The sequence below is a fragment of the Notamacropus eugenii genome, chromosome 7 (genome assembly GCF_028372415.1).
Source record: "Notamacropus eugenii isolate mMacEug1 chromosome 7, mMacEug1.pri_v2, whole genome shotgun sequence".
Classification (NCBI taxonomy): Eukaryota; Metazoa; Chordata; class Mammalia; order Diprotodontia; family Macropodidae; genus Notamacropus; species Notamacropus eugenii.
The window spans coordinates 81,114,829-81,133,794 of NC_092878.1; the positions used below are offsets into that span (position 1 = coordinate 81,114,829).

The following is an 18,966-nucleotide window of genomic DNA, read 5'->3' on the forward strand; positions in this document are numbered from 1 at the left end:
GAAAATTGCCAAACAAGTAAAACTTTACAGATGTATTTCATTTAATATTTCATATTTGCTTTACTATGGATGGTGAATAGGAATATCCCAAATGGGGCTTTTACTTTCATATATCATATATGGCAACACTTTCTTGAGTTTCACAGTACGGTGAAGTGTTTACACATATTAACATTTATAGAAATCCTAAACAGGATTGATTTTCTTTGAAAAAAAATTGTTAGAAATAGCATTCATTTTCTTATGAATCATTTCCAGACATACTCCTTCACTTCTCCCTACCCGCATCAAGCCTTCACTTGTGATGAAATTTTTTTTTAAAGCTAAGCAAAACTAACCAACATAAAGACTTTAACCAAGTCAATCATATGAAGCATTCCACACCTTTGATCTAAGAGGGTTTTTTTCAAACAATGGAGCTTACTTGCCATTAAACAATTAAACCTTCCACGAATGGGAGTTGTTCTAACAGTTGCCTTTGGGGTCTTAATTAGCCATTCCAATACAGGAAAATAATTTGTATTATTGTCCTTTAGCAAAAATCAATAGTTAATGACTACTACTACCACTACCACTACTACTATTATTATTAATAATAATAATAACTAACATTTACATAATGTTTTGACTTGCAGAGTTTTACAAATGTTATCTCATTTTATCCTTATTATTTATTTATTATAATGTAATACACTATGTTACATTATTATTGCTTATCCTTATTATTATTATGTCCTAACATGAGTTGTTTTATTTTTTTCCCCATTTTCCAGATGAGGAAGCTTAAGTAGATAGGGATTTAAGTGATGAACTCATGATCATGAAGCTTGTTAGAGTCTGAGACTGGACTTGAACTTAGTTCTTCAATGAGAAAACTTCAGTTAGAAGTTGTTTGTTTCCTAAGTTTTTTCAACAAATGTTTTCTTGTTCCTTATGTAGACAGTCTTTAAGATCTAACTTAAAGTTTACTTCCAATTCTGACGTTCTGTGTTTTAAGGTCCCTTCCACTTTTGACATTCTATATGCTAAGTTCTCCTCCTACCTCTTATAATCTATATTCTAAGGTTCTTGCCAGCTCTGATAACCTGTGTCTAAGGTACCTCACAGATCTAATGCTCTTTGGTATATGTTCTAAGAGCTCTCCTCCTCCTTCTTCCAACCTCTTGCATTGCGTATTAATAGTAGCAGTAATAGAGAAGTAGTAGTAGCAGTAGTAAAAGTAGTCATATTGTGGTTGGCTTTATATTATCATTATCATCAAAGGAATAATAGCTAACATTTACAAAACACTGTGTGCTACACACTGCGTAAACACTGAAATTTATTCCTTACCCTAGGAAATAGGTGCTATTATTACACCCATTTTACAGATGAGGCAACTATGTTCTAAGGTCCTGTCCAGCTCACAAAACAATTTTGCCACTTTCCCCTCTCCTCCTGTACTTGCCTTTTACCATTTCCATGCATGGACAGAGAGAAGACACTTCTCTGGACCTTGTCCTTTCAATCTTCTACTGATTCTGTCATATTGTTTTCCTTGGTTATAAGTGCAAATATGGATTACAGGGGCCATTGAAGCTCTGACAGGTTCATGAAATGGGAACATTCAGGAATGATTGTTATACATTCTAGGAGAGCAGTTCAAAATATAACATGAGGAGGAGTAATGTTCTGAGACAAGGCAATGACCTTCCAGATCAGCATCTCTTGCAAATGAGCTCAGCCAGCAAGCAGTCTTATGACACTCCTTTACTTCCTTCAACAAGGCATATCTACAGGAGAATTAATTGTCTGTCAACTAATGAAAAATTAGTCTTTTAGGGACTAATTACTCAACATGTGCAAATCACATCAAAGATGAAAAATTCTGTTAGAGAAAAGGACAGAAGAAAGGATCTAACAAACCACCTACCTCATCAGCTGGAGCTTCCAGTTCTTCTTAGCAAAAAACACTTTCATAATCTTTGTTCAGATGCCTCTAGGGACACTATTTCCATCATCCTTTAATAATCACCAGTGGGAAGTTTGATCTTTCCTGGGTATAACCTCATCAGTGTTTCTCTTTACTGTTTCTCCTGCCCTCAGCCCAACCTCTCTTCTTCTATACACTATTTGTTGTGGCATTTATGTCAAAGTATCACCTACTGCTAGGTTAGGCAGTCCACATTGATTGTTCACTCTGTCCTTTGCCTCTGTGGACCCAGTCCAACAGCACACAGCTAATTTTTAATATTTTCTCATTAGTCAGTCTCTGGATTGTATTAATCTGCTGCATGCCCACAGTATTGCTGGCAGTTAAATTAGTATAATGTTAAGAAAAATAGACGAGTCCCTCCAAAGACTAGTACTTGGTCTCAAATGTGTTCCACCTACAAAGAATCCTAGGGAATCATGCTAACCTTATGATACATAAAAATGCTTTGACAAAGCAATGTGAAAAGGAATAGCCAAGAGACCAATTAAAAGACAACCTATTGGGTGATAATAGTTAGAGCATTTATTTAGCACTTTAAGACTTACTATGTGTACATCACCTTCATATCCACTCTGTGAGGTAAGTACTGTGACTATTTTGTTTTATTTATTTTTATTTATTTTTTTTAATTTTAATTTTTAGAAGGAAATTAAGTCTTCAGTTCTAAGATTTATTTAATATGAGTCAGATCAACAAGTTACTTGTAACTTAGTCTTAACTTCCTGAAGCATTAAATTTATAGGATTTGTAGATCTAGAAGAGACTTCCAGAGGTCATTTAGTCCAATCCTCAGGTTTTTCAGATAAGGAAACTGAGGCTTAGTGAGTATGACTGATTCACTGGTAGCAAACCTGACTCATGGTACACCAGTTAAAATGTAAATTCATTTTCCACACTTTCAACTTTTAAGGTACAGGTAGTCATTCTTACCTATGTTTTATGTTTCTCCTAGTGGCTAGCACAGTGTTCTACACACATAATAAATGTCAAGAAAAATTCCTCCATCTGTGTCCTTGATCCCATTCCCACTCATCTGTTCAAGGAGTTTTTCTCCTTCAATTGTTCTCCTCTCTACCCTCAATCTCTCTCTCCTGTATCTTTTCCTAGCATATATAAATATGAGACTATTGGATGATGCTCAGTGGGGACTACGGTATTGGGCACTCAGGACCTATTGGAGAAAAAGCAGAGTGACTGAGAGTTATCTCTAGAACCCCAAGAGTAGTAACCGCTGCCCTCTGGAAACCCAACTTTCCAATTCAAGCAGAAGTTAGGTACTACTTCTTCTGCTGTTTCTTCTGCTTCTGCTTCCCTCATCACTTGTGGTCCTCTCCACTTGGGGTGCCATATCCTTACAATTGTGTTCTCTGTCCATAGAAATTTGGGGGCCAGATTTTTTCCAAATCATTCATTTGTTCATTCATTTATTCATTTATTCATTTATTTATTTATTTATTTGTTTGTTTGTTTGTTTGTTTGTTTATTTATTTATTTTTAGTTAGTTTCATTACTTTTTTTAAAATCTGGGACAATTTATTTTTTGTTCCAAACAGTTTCATGTATAATTTTTTTTAAATATAACTCTAGAAAAAAGAAAAAAAACAGACTTTTAAAAAGCCCATTGTGTTTGAATGGAGCTGCTTGAGTAGACCTTTAAACCCCAATCACTCTGGCTTTTGTAGAATAGCCAATAATCTAACCCAAGCATCTGTGGCTCATTGTTAAATTTTAATAAGTATGAAGGGCAATTGTTTTGTGTTTTGACCAGAAATTGTAACAGTCTGCTCTCTTTAGGTTGATATTTTTGTGATGGTAAATTAGGTCATCTTTTGTCTCAATTCTTACTTAGCCCTTCGTCATTAAATGGGTGTTACCTGAGACAAACTGAGGCCTAGGAAAGACTTAATTTAGAAAAGCCAAGGTCAACCACTGCACCCTGAGCCATCACCAAGCCATCTTGATTTTTGTCTTGCCACTACCGGAGGAGAAATTGAGGCTGATGACTTTAGGCAGCTCTACCTCATTTAAATCCAATTCAAGAGCAAGTCAAATTGTGACATCATTCATCCACTTTGAGAAGGAAGGATGAACAACACCAAATATGTTCAACTCTCCCTTTTTGTTGAAAAACCTTCCTTTGGTTCTGCCAGTACCATAAGCTATTATTCTCTACATCACCACAGCCCCTTCACTATTAAATTCCTAACTCTAGAAATAACTCATTGTTCCCCACTTTGAAAAAACCTACTAAATCCTCAAGCCATTTCTTTCTGGTTTCAAACTCCACTCTTTTATTATTACTTCTTTAAGAGTTCACTAACCACTTAATACTAAATCCAATGACTTTTTCTCAGTTTTCATTCTCTTTGACCTTTTGGTAGTGTTGGACATTCACAAAGTATCAGATATGCATATTCTTTTCTTTTGACTTCCATGAACAGAATTGATTTGATTCAGCAAGCAGCATTTCTCTAGCATATGTCAGACAATATATTAGGTTCTGCTTCTAAAAGTGAAAATAAAATAGTACTTGCCTTTACAAAATCTGGGACAGAAGAAGTAAAGGGATAAAAGAAATATAAATAAATCAACAAAAATTATATTCAGAATAAACAATAGGTAGTTGGAGCAGGTTAGAAAGGAGAGCACTAGGAACTGGAAAAATCAGGAAATTTGGCACTTGAGTGGCACATTACCATGACCTAAAAGTTCCAAAAGATGGAAATGAGGAATAAAACGATTCCAAGAATAGAAAGTGCAAATGTGGGAATTGGATTGCTATCTATGGGCAACTTCCAGAAATCTAGTTCATCTAGAAGATGGAGAACATGGGAGGGAAGGGAGAGTAATATTTAATCAGACCAAAAAGATAGCTTGAACTCAGATTGTGATGGTCTTTAAAGGCCAAATTGAAGAACTGATATTTTATCATAGAGGCAGTAGGTAGCCTCTGAAGTGTCTTAAACAAATGAGTAACATGATTGGATCTGTGCTTTAAAGACATCAGTCTCTCACAGTCCTGTGGGAGTATTCGTGGGAATTACCAGTGCTTCTAATACTCCATCTTATGGGGTATTCCTGTCATTTAGTTTATGGTAAGTATAGGTAGAACAACAACAAAGAGACAAACGTTGTGTTTCTCTTTACAGGGAACCAGGGAGGAAGGTTATACCAATCCTGCTATGGTTGCCCAAGATGCAATGGTAAGTCTAATCAAGCAGTTGAAATGCCAAAATTCCAAACTAGCCTTTTCCTTGGGGATATCTTTCCTTGTAGTTTGGGATTGTTCTGAAGACCCTTTCTGGTCTCATAATGTTCCAGGTTCTGTGGGAAGCTTGTCAACAAAAGACAGGAGAACATAAAACTATGCTACAAATGATCCTCTGTAACAAGAGCTACCAGCAATTGTGGATGGGTAATTATTAATCATTTTTATTTCTTGCTCCTTATCCAAGTGTGTAATAAAAGAACAGATGCTAATTGAAAAAACAAGAAAATATGAACGGAAAACATAAAAAGGGTAGTCACCACTTAACCCTGAGGCAATAAATCAATTTAACTTATTTATATGTCGCAAGCCTTATTTTTCCAGCACCAGCAGAGAAGATCTTTCATGTCAGTGAATATTTCAGATAAACTGAAACTAAACTCTATAGTTCAACTCCTAGAAATGTATACAGTGCCTAGTACAGTTCTTGATACATAATAGACACTTAACAAATGTTTATTGATTAGATTACTTTGATTGATAAAGGCACTAAAAATATTTTTTGTTTAAAAGCTTAAATATTTCTGGTGGGAATTTTTAAACAATCCATTAAAAACCCTTCTTGCCTTTTTAAAAAGAATATAGTTCAAATGAAAGGCAACTTGGAATAGTGAATAGAGAGGTATTCTTAAAAGCAGGATATTTGTATTCATGTCTCACTGCTGATATATACTGACTGTGTGACCCTAGACAAGTCATTTAACTTCTCAGTGTTTTGAGCAACTAAGACTTTTATTTGTAGAGAAGTTGCAGACTTGTATTAGAAGACAGAGTTTCCTCATGCGGGAGTTGCCCGTACCAAAGAAATCTCAGTTCCATTTGCTATTCCTATACTTTAAAAGTTTTGTGACTTGATCATTCTGTGCACACCCTCTACTAATAAAGATTGAAATTTTTCCAAGGCTTAGTGAATGATTTTAATGAATTTTATTGTCCCAAAATTTTCATGACCTAGTGGTCACCCTTCTGTCAAAGAACCTCATTTTGTACAAAGCTACCATAGTCCTCAGAGACCAGGTATGCAGACCATCACCTGGTCCATGCCCAATATCTTCCTAGGGTGTTAGGATATGCCAGAGTTTTGTTTTCTTTTGTTTTGTTTTCCACCCCTTTCCCCAGGCATACTCTTTGAGAGGTCAGGATCACCTCCACCCCACTATATTATCATCTTCCAAAAGACAATTGGAAGGTTCTAAATATACTGAATATAAGAAATCATCCCCCAAACTGAAATTTATTCTCTACCTTGACAGATAGAAAATGATTGATTACTGATTTGGAAGCCATGGTATAATTAACTATACATACATATATATATATATATATATATATATATATACAGTTAGATGATCAGCTAGCTAAGGTCAAAACCAATGTGGAATTAGAAGGATAACAGCAAGCAGATATTGTATACAATTAGGAAAAATTTAAGATGCCATATTCAAACAAACTTTCTATGTCCTTAAAATGAGAAATGGAAAAAATTGAAGATATTGACCTTGAAAATCACCACTTTCTACAAAAGTTTAGCCAGCAAAAGTCATCCACTGTCACAGGTAGATCAAAAGAACCCCAAAATTGTTTTAATGATGCACATTTGATCTCTTTACTGAAGAGACACATATCAGGTGAAGGAAGTGCCAGTTTAAAATACAAATATTTATAAAACATTAAGATGGTATATTAGAAGTTTTGCCTTATAGAAGACAGAAAAAACCAGGCCAGTGAAAATTCTGCAGACAACTTGAAATGAATCTTAAGAACATTCATAAATGTAAACAATAGGTTAAATATTAGAAAATAGATTGTGTCCACATTTCTAGTTTATCTTCAATAATGGTAAAACTACCACATTGTGACTCTAATATATAAGCCACTCTACACCTACCATACGATACATGACAAAGTAGAAATGATACTTAATAGGATTCCATTAAGAAGATTGAATGGAACGACCAAATATAGATGGAGGAAAATTTGTGTTGAAAGTGACACAATAATGAAAACACCAAGGAATCACTTTATAAACTATTTCAGGGGAAGATATCAAAAGAATGAGGGAAAATCATGAAAGATATTATTATCCAAAATCATGAGATCAATAATTGCTCATCTATAAGCCTGCTTTCTCATTTTAAAAAGATCATTATAGAATTAATACATGAAAATAAGAAATACACATATTTTGATCAATTATTTTTCATAGTAAATCATGCTTTTATTGTTGCAATTGACTAGCAACTAGGGAATATAATATCGTGCTACATTAGTTATTTCCTAATAAGAAGAAAATTATTCAGGAAAGCAAAAAAGAACCTTAGAAGGCTCTCAACAAGGTGTATCTTATGGATATGTTAAGGTGAAACTAAGATATTTTGATAGAAGGATACTGCTCACTCGTCCTCTGGCTATTATTGCCAAGTGAGACATAAAGCAGGAGGAAATACTTGCTTTCCAAATGTATTCTACATTCTTGAGCAGAATGTCCAAACAAGATCTAAATAGAAAAGGAATTCTGTATAGGTGGTGAGGTCCTACAGATGCTTCCATGTGTAGATTATGTTGTGTTGTTAGAATCAAGGTCTAGAATAATCAAGGTCTGTAATATTCTACAGAGCTTATTTAATGGTAATCACTTAAAAGCAGCCAGTCTAACAATAAAAAGAAAAAAATCAATTTATGGAAAATACCTGTTATCAAGACTATGACATATACTTTGATGGGCAAGATGCTGAGTTATTACATTAGCATATATGTCTCAAAAGGTGATGAAAATGAATAGTGAGACAAACCCAGAAATGAATAGGAGAAATAAAAAGCTGGTAGGATTGTGTTTGAAATTATCCTGTGCTTTTAATGATTCCAAGAGACTCCCTGACACAAAAATTCATCTTTTTTTAAAATTGACTCAAATATTCTTCCAGTGAATCTATAGAATTCTTAACCTTAGAATAGTACAATCTCCAAAGAATTAGATTTGTAGTTGACTCATCTTTCCTATCACTGGGGCTGTCCAAAAAATGGAAAGGACTGTTTCAGGAGGGAAAGACAGTGGTGTTACTCAATAAGGCTGGATACACAGTGAGAACAAATAGAGAGCAGAATAATTACAAGTATGTGACAAGAATGAGGGATAACAGAGGGACAGCTCCAGGACTTTCTCTGGTGGTACATAGAAAAAAGTAAAAATACTTAGAAAAAGACCTCTAGCACAAAAGATAAATCCACTGTTGAGGATCTATGAGAGAATACATGTAAGAATTATATAGAATAACAGGGCACAGAGAATTGGTATCTACAACAATTAGGAGAACACCCACCTATAATGAGAGTATGGATCAATGCCAATATTAAATAAATTTTAAAGGTTCTTTTAGAGAAAATATATATATCACCAAAATCCTTCCTCTAATATTAATTTTGATATATTTAGTTTTTCCAAAGTTATATGTAAAGTATTCAAATTTTTTGAAGTTTTTCAGGAATTTCAAAATATTTCTGGACAAGATATGGTAGATGCCATTAATGAATGCTATGATGGATACTTTCGGGAGCTACTCGTGGCAATAGGTAAGTGGAAAATCGTTAGGTATAGGATAGTAGTGATACATGACTGTTTATGCAAGACATTGTAGAGGGGATACCAGTCCATGTACAAGTGTAAGAAAATTGAATTTGGAGCCATGGGAACTGAGTTCAAATTCTGGCTCTGCCAATCACTACTTGTGATATTAGACAAATTATTCACTACTATGGACTGCAATTTTCTTTTGCAAAGTGAAGGCACTGGATTAGGTGACCTCAAGAGTCCCTTACAACTCTAACTTTTTGATGCTTAGTATAAATGTCTACTGCAGTCATAGTCAACTCTTAAATTTTGTGGCTATGTGTAACAAGGATATACAAAATTAGTTTTATGACCTCAAACAGTTAATGCACTTAGCTCATCTTCACAAGGATGAATATTTACCACTGAAACCTCTGTCATAGGTAATTATACCCACTATCCTATTCAGCTTATTTTCATATTCTTTTAATTCATTCAAGGGCAGAAAAATGCTTCTAATATGACCTCATTCAACTAAGCTAAGAGCTCTTTTCAGCTTCTCTCTTAAAACTTTGTCTTTATCCTGGGAAGTGCTGCTGGAATTAAAAGAAAATAGTCATCAAGCAGTCCCTAGCCATGTACCAAATAGCCTGCTTGGAAAAAGAGAAATATTCATTACCATATCCCAGGGAACATAACTACTCCATTCAAGTACAACAAAAATAAAGCAGCTATGGACACACAGCTGCTGTGCATTTAAAAGTACAAAATGGCCTAATTCATCCTTATATTATTTTGGGACTTGCCTCATATTTACATTGGAAAGGTCAAGATACCCACATAATTTGAAGTAAGACTATGGGAGATTCTCAAAATGCAATTAGTGGGTATATTGAAGACAATACATGTTGATCTGATGAATGAATTGCTAAAATGTATAAATAAATATACAATATTAATTAATTAATTATTAATTAAATAGACATAATTACTCAAATGTACATTGCTATGAGTAGAATGGCATAGTCATAGAATGTTAGGGGTTGAAGAGCCCAAGCTGCTCATTTTATAGCTAAAAACATTAGTTCTTTGCTCAGCACCTCAGAACCGGATAGATAGTGTGAATGATAGAGTAAGAACCCAGGGCCATTCACTCCAAATGCAGTCCTTTTCTTCCAGAAGACAAAACAAACATTTCTAGCCTCAGTTTCAAAGAACTATTATATGCCAGAAGCCCAACTAGATTTTTCAAATGGAAGAAGGTCCCAGGAGGATAAAATTTTGTTTATCATGTAATCAGCACGGCATGGAGGTACGCTGTAGTCAGTTTGGAAGTACTCTCAAGAGCTGATTGTCAAGTTTTCCGTTTGAGTATTTACATCTTAGTAATTTACAAATATGATAAATTGAGGCTTGAATTACTGTTCTGTTGATTGTCTAAACTTCATAAAGTGATAGAAAAACATTAATAATACAAATCAAGCTTATTAATAACACAAATTATACTTAAAAGTGTGCCCTATGTTCTTTTTTTTTTTTGAAGAGACGGTTGTTAAGTATTTACCAACATACCTCTGAGTATGAGGTTGAGTGGAACTAGCACTGAATTTGGTGACAAGAGAGACCTGAGTTCAAGCCTCACTCTAACAATAGTTATATGATCTTGAAGAAGTCTCTGAGTCTCATTTCTTCATTTGTAAAATGAATATAATCATTCTTTCAATGACTACCTTAAACAACTGTCCAGAGAAAAGCACTTTGTAAAACATAAAACTCTGTATAAGAAACAATATGGCAGAATGAAGAGACAGCAAGTCTTGCAATCAGAAAAAAACTTGGGTTAAAATCTTATCTCTGATACACACAAGTGGTATTACCAAGGCAAGTCATTTACACTCTTAGAGCCCCAGTCAGATCTTTAAAACTATGAGTGATAGATGAATGCGCAATCAGCATTATTGGAGGGAATTTTCCACACTGGAAATTTGTCACTCCAGTGGACTTACAGCTTCATTCTAATGAACTCACAAGTGTGAGGAAGGGGGAAGAATTAGAAGCTTTATCAAAATACAATTTATTACTCTATCCATTAAAAAAATCAGAATAGATCATCTTAAATATTGAAGCTATTTCCACTTTCAAGAGAAAAAAAATGGATGAAAATGTTCATTATGCCACCATACTTGAAATATTATGTGACACACAGGCTAACTTACCATATACATCAGCACACTCACATAAGCACATACACACACACACACAAATAGATAATGCAACACCCAGAAAACTGTATATCTTAATGAGTACTGAAATTGTTCTAACATTATGTAGCCTGATCTTATAATTTAATTTTCTCTCTCCCTCCACCCCTCCCACCTCTCCATCCCTGCCCCAAACTGTAGTCCAAAAGTTAATTAAGGTGAAATGGAAAGGTTTTATTGTCCCAAAGATTTTATTGAATCTGACCCTTAGGGGAGAAAAAGCAGAAACACAATACTTTTTTTTCCTTTTCCAAATACACAAGTATTCAATAGCAATGACAAGAATTTGGTGCTCAAAATGGTATAGTTTCTAGAGTCTGAGAGGTTTAGCTATATGAATAGTTTATCCTATAACTTGAGGTCTAGACTATACTATCTGCTACATAACTAGTTTGTGACTATTCATAGAATCAGAGGTGTAGAGACTGAAGACAATTTAGAGATAATCTAATCCAGGGCCCTCAATTTATTGATGAAGAAGCAGAGGTTTCAAGAGAGGTTCAGTAACTTCTGTCAATTTCAAGGTCTGTTTGTGAGATACATGATAAAGTTTATTTTTTTGGACTCGTTTTGTGATTCTATTGATTTAGAGATCTTCAGGATGAGTTAAATTCCTCTAACAACGTGAATTTGTACTCTCTGCCACTCACAGTCTTAGAAAGTTGCCTGGGACACAAAAAGCTTAAATAACTTGGTAAGGATAATTCACAAGAGTATGTCAAAAGTAGACTTTAAATGTAACCTTCCTGATTCCAAAGCTAACTTTCTATTCACTATGTCAGGTGGAAAGATGGAGGTGAGACAAGCCTAGAACTGACTGGAATGTGAGACAGTAGTCTCAATATGCACATAGAGCACTGCCATGTGTATTTTTAAGTTCATTTCTGTAACAGTGGTGACCTCTTGTGTTTGCTCAGGTTCATTTTGATTTCCATAATTCTTGCATTTGTAAAGGTGAAAATCTTCAGAGCTGAAATGAGGGTTATCTTAAGGATGAGAAGAGAAAAGGGGAATCTCAGTTTTCTTTCAACTTTAACCATTCTATACACAGAACTTTGAGTGCAATTTTGGAAGAGAAACTCAGTGAGGACATCGCCAAGGGATTGACTCTCCCACCCTTGTGAGAGTTTCGGTGGGTCTTAGCTTGACCACCTCTATAGGCTTGCTTAAAATTTTCAAAATGAATTTGTCTTCAAAGAACATCACTCATCAGTACTCTCTAATGATAATCAGGCTCAACTATGCCAGGACTTTATCCATAAATTGATCATCCACTCATCAGAAATGTGGAAGAAAATGAATAAAAGTATCTTTCGCAAATATCAAACAAAGCGTTTCTTCTTTTGTTTCCTATAGTTCTCTGTGTCCGGGACAAGCCTGCCTACTTTGCTTATAAGCTGTACAGTGCAATCCATGTAAGTACTATTCTCTATGTACTTAAGTAGTTATCTACATGAACCAAGTCCCCATCTCCAAAGAACTAGCTAGCAATTCTCCTTAATTAAAATGATATTCATCTGTAATAGATCATCTATGAAATCATATCAGTTTTAAAGATCACAACACCCCATCCCTGAAGGACTTCTTGATGCTGAAAAATCCCAAATTTAATACAAAAATCTTTCTCGTTTCACATCTGTTTACAATATCAGATTGCAGAAGTAGTATTTTCTGAGGACTGGATTGCCCTCAGATGTTTTAAAGCTAATCTACAGCTGTAGTGTTGGTAGGCCTCTAACTACCTTCTTGATTTTGATGGTCCAAACCTTCACATCAAAAGAAAATTGATCAAACATAAGACATGACATAAAGAATGTTTTTCTTTGTGACCCATGGACTTTTTCATGTGATTTTCTTGGCAAAGATACTAGAGTGGTTTGCCACTTCCTTCTCCAGTTTTTTCCCATTTTACAGATGAGAAACAGGAAAATAGGAGTTAAGTTACTTGCCTAGGGTCACACAGCTAGTAAGTGTCTGAGGCCTGATTTGAACTCAGATCTTCCTGACATAGCCCAGTCTTCTATCCACTGCATTCACCTAGCTGTCCCATAAAGAACATAACACATTGTAAATTGATGAGGAACTCATAGCCATCAGTCAATTCAGTCTTGGGTGCTCACTAATATGCTTACTTCAAAGCAATAATATCTTTCTAGATATCCCTCCAACATTAGACACAATGAGAATTCTCTTGATAAATGTGAAGCTTATCCAATTTCTGAAATGTTTCCCTCTCCTTTTTATGAAACCACATGCTAGTTTAATCTTGTCTTAATAAAATTAATAACTAGTATTTACATAGCACTTTAAAGTTTACAAAGTGCTTTGTAAATATTATCTCATTTTATCCTTATAAGAAGCCTAGGAAGTAGGTGTTAGTATTATTCCCATTTTACAGATGAGGTAACTGAGGCAAGCACAGTTTAAGCAACTCTTCCAGGGTCACATAAGTGAGGATGGATTTGAAGTCTTTTTACCCTCAAGTCTAACACTTCATTGATTGAGCCAGCTTTCTGTCTTCTAAAGCAAAGCCTCAAAAAGCATTGTCAAATTATATGGAGTTATGCTACTCATGTTTTGAACAGTATCTGCTTGGTGAAACAGGTTTAATAGTAACAAGGCTTTTAAATGCAAGTGGAAATGCTGCATGTCATCCTGTTTTCTGTTGTACAAGTGTCACAGGCTCAAGAACAAGAAAAATATGGAGAGTAAATCTATTAGTGTTCTCAAGAGATTAAAGCTTGTATTGAAATAGTAGTCATTTTTCACAAGCCATCAACTCTTCCTAAGTAGTTATTAAACTTCCAGCATGCCCATCTATCTTGAGAATCAAATTTTCATGCTAATATAATGAGCATTATTTTTCTACAGAATGCACTGTAGTGCAATACATAGCACCTGGACTTGGAGTTAGAAAAGCCAGATTCAAGTTGAATATAACCGTTAAGTGAGTTGGTTAACATGTCTGAACTTCAGGCTTCTCATCTGTCAAATGGGAACACTAATACTTCCACCTTATGATAAAGGTGGTTTAGTGGATAAAGAATTCAGAAAGACCTGAGTTCAAATTCAGCTTCAGGTACTTATTTGCTTCATGGCCCCTGGTAAGTCATTAACCTCTGTCTACCTCAGTTTCTTCATCTGAGAGAATGATAATACCACCCTCCCAGGTTGATATGAGGTTAAAATGGGAAAATATGTATAAGTTGCTTTGCAAATCTTGAGGTTCTATCTAAATGCTAGAGTGATGCTATGGGAAAAGCATATTACAAATGCTAAAGGGTCATAAAAATTATTATTCACCCACTAGAACAGATGTTTCCCTTCACCCAAAGAACTGAAATAGGCTCATATCTGTGCTATAATTGAAGTAATGAGGGTAAAAGGCAGAATTTCAAAATAATAATTATAGCTAGGATTTATAAAGCATTTTAAGTTCTGCAAACCACCTTACAAATGTTATCTCATTTTATCCTCACAATAACCCAATGGGGTAAGAGCTATTATTGTCTCCTTTTTTACAGATGAGGAAACTGAGGCAGAAAAAGTTTAAATAACTTGCCCTGGGTCACACATCTAATGAGTATCTGAGGCAATATTGGAACTTAAATCCTCTTCATTCCAGATCCATTGCTTTATGCGTCAAGCTACCCAGATACTTGTAGATAGACAGCTAACCAGAAGGATGTTTTAAATTCTGTCTTTGACAGATACTAACTGTGTGACCTTGAATAAGTCAAAACAATAATAATAACTCAAATTTCCGATGTTCCTTAAGATTTTCAAAGTGATTTAAATGTGTAAAATATGCTTCTCTCACAATAGCTCTATCAAGCACAGAGCTACTTTAAGTATTCCAAATCCTAATTTTAAAATATGAGAAAACTTACCATTAGGGAACTTATTCAAGGTAACACAACTAATAATTATAATGCAGGATTTGAACCAGACTCATCACTCTAAATCTGGTGCTCTTTTCGTGATAATACATTGGCTTTAGAGAATGTCTCAGCAGATAAAGCTTTAGTCCTTAGATCAAGAAAATAAGAGTTCAAATACAGCCTCAGACACTTGCTAGCTATATGACCCTGGGCAAGTTATTTGACCTCTGCCTGCCTCAGTTAGCTCATTCATAATATAAGATAATATCTCCTACTTTTCAGGGCTGTGATGAGGATCAAATGAGATAATATTTGTAAAAGCGCTTAGCCCAGTGCCTAGTAAATAGTAGGTATTTGTGCTCTCTCTCTCTCCAAGTTTTAAATCCAAGGTCCCAGTGTCTTCTCAAGGCAAAATCTATTTACTTTGGATTTAGAACCCAGTAGGTGATGCTTGGGTAGGGAATAATATGTCCATTCTCATGATCCTGTGGGAGGCAAGAAAGTTCTGTTTTCCACGGTCCTAGGTGATAAGGGTTGTGATCTAGCATGAACAAGTTAGAGGTCAGAAACTAACGTGCAGGCCCAAGGAGCTGTGTGAGGAACAGCCTATCAGAGAGGAGAACATGGATGGTATCATGGGACATACAAAGCTAGGAAAACAGTATAAGAAACCTCATCTTTCTGCACATGTTGTAGTCTTTCTGTAACCTTTCAGGGGAGGCTACCTGTCCATTCAGAGAAAATGGATGTAAAGATTAATAAAAGCTTTCCTGATTTCACAATAGGCATTTTTCTTTGTTTAAGGTGAGCATGTTTCTCACTGTTGGGGGTTTTTAGATGGGCTCACTTCTAACAATTTTGGGGGGATCATTGCAGAATCTTTAGCATCAGAAAGGTTAAGATGGAATCTTGCTTGTGGAGGATGGGAGCACTCCCACTGATTTTTCAGTGGCCCAAACACCCAGTTCTCCTCTTCTGACTGTGAACATCTCCAGGATTCTTTGGGGTTGTTGTGAACTCAGGAATGCTACTGAAACAATGAATTGAATGGCCAGAAGCAGCATAAGTCAGGGATCTGAGCAAAGGCATGAAAATCGGTGGCTAAGCACTGCCTTGTCTGTTTCGGGATCTTATGCACGACCAGTCCTTCAGGGACCTTCCTATCATAAGTCTTCAGATGGGAAGTGAGCACTCTTAAGAATCCTCTGGGTATTCCTTCAGAAGCCCATTTGAAGGAATGCTGGCTATATTCTTTGCACTGTCTGCTCTGGAGAGAGAGCAGAGAGAAAGAGGGGAGAGGGAGAATCTAGATTCTGGGAAGGATTCTTTTGAATTTGGCTTGGGATCAGAAAAAATCGACATGAATAGTTGAATTTTGATGGGTCTAATCTGAAATTAGTTTATTTCCTAAAAAGAGAGGAACTGTATTGCTCTATCTGTTCTGTGTATGTCTATGTGTTTATGAAGTGTTTTATTAAATTGTAAATACAGCCATGCATCTAGCCAGACTAGCTAGGGTTGTAGCTGGACTTTCCCTTGAAATTCTGCTATCTCTCAATCTTCCCTACTCTTTCTCTCCCTGATTACAGCAGCCTCAGAGGAGTGAGTGGGCTGGAGAGAGAGAAAAAATGCTTTACAGTTTGGCTTGAAAATGGTGTTAATAGAGAGTTAGAAAACTTTTGAAAAGAAAGATTTTTGCTCTTTGCAGATTATTCAATTTAAAAACATGTGACTCTACTGATAAGTTAAATTGTTAGGCTCTTAACCTCTTAAGTTTCTTTTTAAGGAACAAAGAAGCTGGAAGAAATGCTGAGTATTTGGCTTATTTGAGATATAAAAGGAGGGGAGGTTATGGGTAAGATGATGGAGTATCCATGTGCTCAGAGCATGTTCTCCTTCCCCATATCTCACTTAAGAAAATGTTTAGCCTGATTGGGAAACAAATAGACAAAGTTATGGAAGATAATTGGATTTAAAAATTGTTTACTGTGCTTTGTAATTATTACTATTAGTTATTAAGTTCCCAAGCTTCATGCTTGGAAGTCACACTTTGTCAGTGTTAAATTATTTAGGTGCTTTTGCCTGGGCAAGGAGGTTCTTTAATTACTCTGATTCATAACTTTTTTTTGAATCTGGGAAGGTCTTTCCTCCTCTGGGTAGCAGCAGACCTCACCTAAAGGAAGATCTCTTTTGTAATGGAAATTGTCAGAGTAAAAGACTGGCAATCTGGTGTGAAAAGTTAAGTTTTGATTTAATGAGATCTCAAAGCTAAAATCTGTACCTTATGTTTAAATTAAGCAAATATGTCTGATACCAGAAGACAATGTGTTTAAAATTGCAAATTCACTTTAGAATTTCAGTGATTTCTTTTAGAAGCATTAACTCTGTCCATGCGCTCAGACCGTGTTGACAAGGGGAAGATTACTTCCTTGTCAAGGAAGTAGAGTAAGAAGAGATTATGGGAAGTTATAAATAAAGTTTTCTTTCAGTACCAAGAGTATTTGGGGAAAAAGGAGGGCTAAAAATGTTTATCATTAGTGATTACAAATCCAGGTTTGATATGATTTCAAGTTAAAATCTTACCTAAAGGAATACAGAGCAGCCTCTGAGAATGCTCTTCCTGTCAGGATTAAGCAGAAAAATATTGCCATTCAGCATTTATGATTGTAAAGTGCTTAACACAAAGATGGGTATAAGGATGGGTATGTGTTAGATTCAGTACTACACAGTTTTTAAATTTGGAGTTTGTTGTATATAGATTGGGGTTTTAAAAGGATATGATAGAAATTTGATAATTTGAAATTTATATTTGGTTATAAATAAGCTGTGAAAATGCTGATGTTTGCTATATAATAGTAGAGTTAACTTCTTTGCTTAAGCTAGAAAGGGATTCCAGTACAGACAATTATAGTAAAGATGTGAAGGAACTGGATAATTTGAGTAATGGGATTGAGAGACTTGAAAAGACGAATAAGGTTTGAATAGTTCTGAATGGGTCAGTTTCAGATGGTTTCAGTAAGTAGTGAGGATGTGAGGAAGTATTTTAAGAAGACAGAAAAATCATGTAAGTTGATTTGATAATTAGTAGCTCAATCAAATCTGAGATGACTCTAATCATGGTGATAGAACATGGCCAGGTGGTAGTAAGGAGATGAATAACTCTGCAAGGTGATGTGGAAATATATTGATCTGAATGGGTAATAGCTTATTTAAAGTTTTAAGTAAACATAAATAGCTTTAAATTTTTAAGTAAATCTAAATGTTGTCATATTAGGAATTGCATTGTTAAATTAATAATGAATTGGTTTAAAAGTTGTCATAAATTCTGTGTAAGTTTCTGTGTCGTAGAATTGCTATTGAGAAAATGAGAATCCTGGGGAAAAATATATATATATTTTTATATATAGGTGTGATTTTCAAGCCTATTCCATCTAAAGATTATTTCTGCTGTTAAAAAGGAAATTTTAACTAAAATTGTTTTTGCTATGAATCGAGCATTTACAAAAGTATGTTTGTAAAATGAAGTTTATGGGCAAATGTGAAAAGACCTTGGTTTTAGATCTTGTAATTTTTGCCAATTAGGTTCATGAGAGTTTTATGATAAATTGTAAACTGTTCTTAGGAGAGGAAAATAATTGTTGTGTGAAGAAATGTTTTGTAAAATCTTTTGTATGAGTTTTGAAAGGCCTATGAACCTAATTTATATTTGTAAATTAATTTGTAATAATTTCAGGTTTTACGAGGAGTTAGAAGATAAGGGATAAGATAAGGGCGACCAGGAATTTTATGGCTCCAGGAAGCTCTGTGATAATTTTAAGACAAAAAGCCTCCTGGTCCCATCCTCCTTTCCTTTTGAAGTCTAGTCATCACAGAAGGACTTCTTAAGATCTAATCTGAACTGCAGATACTCAGAGAAGAGATGTTAACTATTTCCTACTGTCAAAGGAGAGGAATGGTGCCAGTCCCACCCAGGGCCCCTAAGATTTGGAAGAGTCTAAAATGATCACGCAAGTGGTGTAGCCCCTCACTTTGTT

General features: G+C 35.1%; 1 protein-coding gene across 1 annotated transcript in view; it reads left to right on the top strand.

The window, feature by feature from the left end:
* Window positions 1-18,966, top strand: part of ANXA10 (annexin A10) — a 115,983-nt gene that overhangs the window by 83,536 nt on the left and 13,481 nt on the right. Inside the window, exons 7-10 of the mRNA XM_072625146.1 lie at window positions 5,125-5,178; window positions 5,297-5,390; window positions 8,718-8,813; window positions 12,408-12,466. Of these exons, the coding sequence (XP_072481247.1) occupies window positions 5,125-5,178; window positions 5,297-5,390; window positions 8,718-8,813; window positions 12,408-12,466 (303 nt within the window). The remainder of the gene's footprint in view (window positions 1-5,124; window positions 5,179-5,296; window positions 5,391-8,717; window positions 8,814-12,407; window positions 12,467-18,966) is intronic.